This window comes from Mandrillus leucophaeus, unplaced genomic scaffold, assembly GCF_000951045.1.
Source record: "Mandrillus leucophaeus isolate KB7577 unplaced genomic scaffold, Mleu.le_1.0 Scaffold4417, whole genome shotgun sequence".
In the NCBI taxonomy this organism is placed as follows: domain Eukaryota; kingdom Metazoa; phylum Chordata; class Mammalia; order Primates; family Cercopithecidae; genus Mandrillus; species Mandrillus leucophaeus.
The window spans coordinates 1-977 of NW_012104718.1; the positions used below are offsets into that span (position 1 = coordinate 1).

The window sequence follows — 977 nt, forward strand, 5'->3', positions numbered from 1 at the left end:
GCAAGCTCTGCCTCCCGGGTTCATGCCATTCTTCTTCCTCAGTCTCCCGAGTAGCTGGGACTACAGGCACCCGCCACCACGCCCGGCTAGTTTTTTGTATTTTTTAGTAGAGACGGGGTTTCACCGTGTTAGCCAGGCTGGTCTCAATCGCCTGACCTTGTGATCCGCCTGTCTCGGCCTCCCAAAGTGCTGGGATTACAGGCTTGAGCCACTGCGCCCGGCCACCTCATATTTCTATCTGGATAGAGTGACTTTGGGGGTAGTGGGGAATTTTTGTTTTGTTTTCTTTTTTTTTTTTTTTTTTTTTTGAGACAGAATTTCACTCTGTCACCTAGGCTGCGGTGCAGTGGAGTGATCTCGGCTCACTGCAACCTCCACCTCCCAGGTTCAAGTGATTCTCCTGCCTGAGTCTCCCAAGTAGCTGGGATTACAGGCACTCACTAGCATGCTTGGCTAATTTTTGTATTTTTAGTAGAGACAGGATTTCATCATGTTGGCTAGGCTGGTCTTGAACTCCTGGCCTCAATTGATCTGCCTGTCTCGGCCTCCCAAAGTGGTGGGATTATAGGCGTGAGCCGCCACACCTGGCCTGAATTTTTGTTTTCTGATGCATCTCCAAGGTAATGAAGGAACCCGGAAAATGGACACATGGCAATGTCAGCAGGTATAGATGGGACCTGTCTGGCAGGGGGCAGGCAGGAATGGATGGGGAAAGCTGGCAGTGAACTTGACTGAATTGTTTAGAATCCCCGTTCAACAGTCCCTCAGATCCTCTCTTTGTCTTTGTAGGTAGCTGCAGCAAAGTCCACTTCCATCTGCCTTACCGGTGGCAGATGTTTATTGGTGAAACCTGGACGGACTTGAAGCCCATGGAGATGATCGAGGAAGCCTACTCTGACCCCAGAATCCACGTGTAAGTTGGTGACTGTACTCTGGCTTTCAAGAGCCCAACATTATCAAAGGGAAGCATTAGTGCT

The 977-nt window shown here is 49.9% G+C and overlaps 1 protein-coding gene across 1 annotated transcript in view; it reads left to right on the forward strand.

Moving 5' to 3' along the window:
* Nucleotides 1-789: 789 nt before the first annotated feature.
* LOC105549517 (zinc finger CCCH-type antiviral protein 1-like) overlaps nucleotides 790-977 on the forward strand; it is a gene marked incomplete at both ends in the record, with an annotated part of 5,818 nt that continues 5,630 nt past the window's right edge. Inside the window, one exon of the mRNA XM_011994107.1 lies at nucleotides 790-913. Within this exon, the coding sequence (XP_011849497.1) occupies nucleotides 790-913 (124 nt within the window). The remainder of the gene's footprint in view (nucleotides 914-977) is intronic.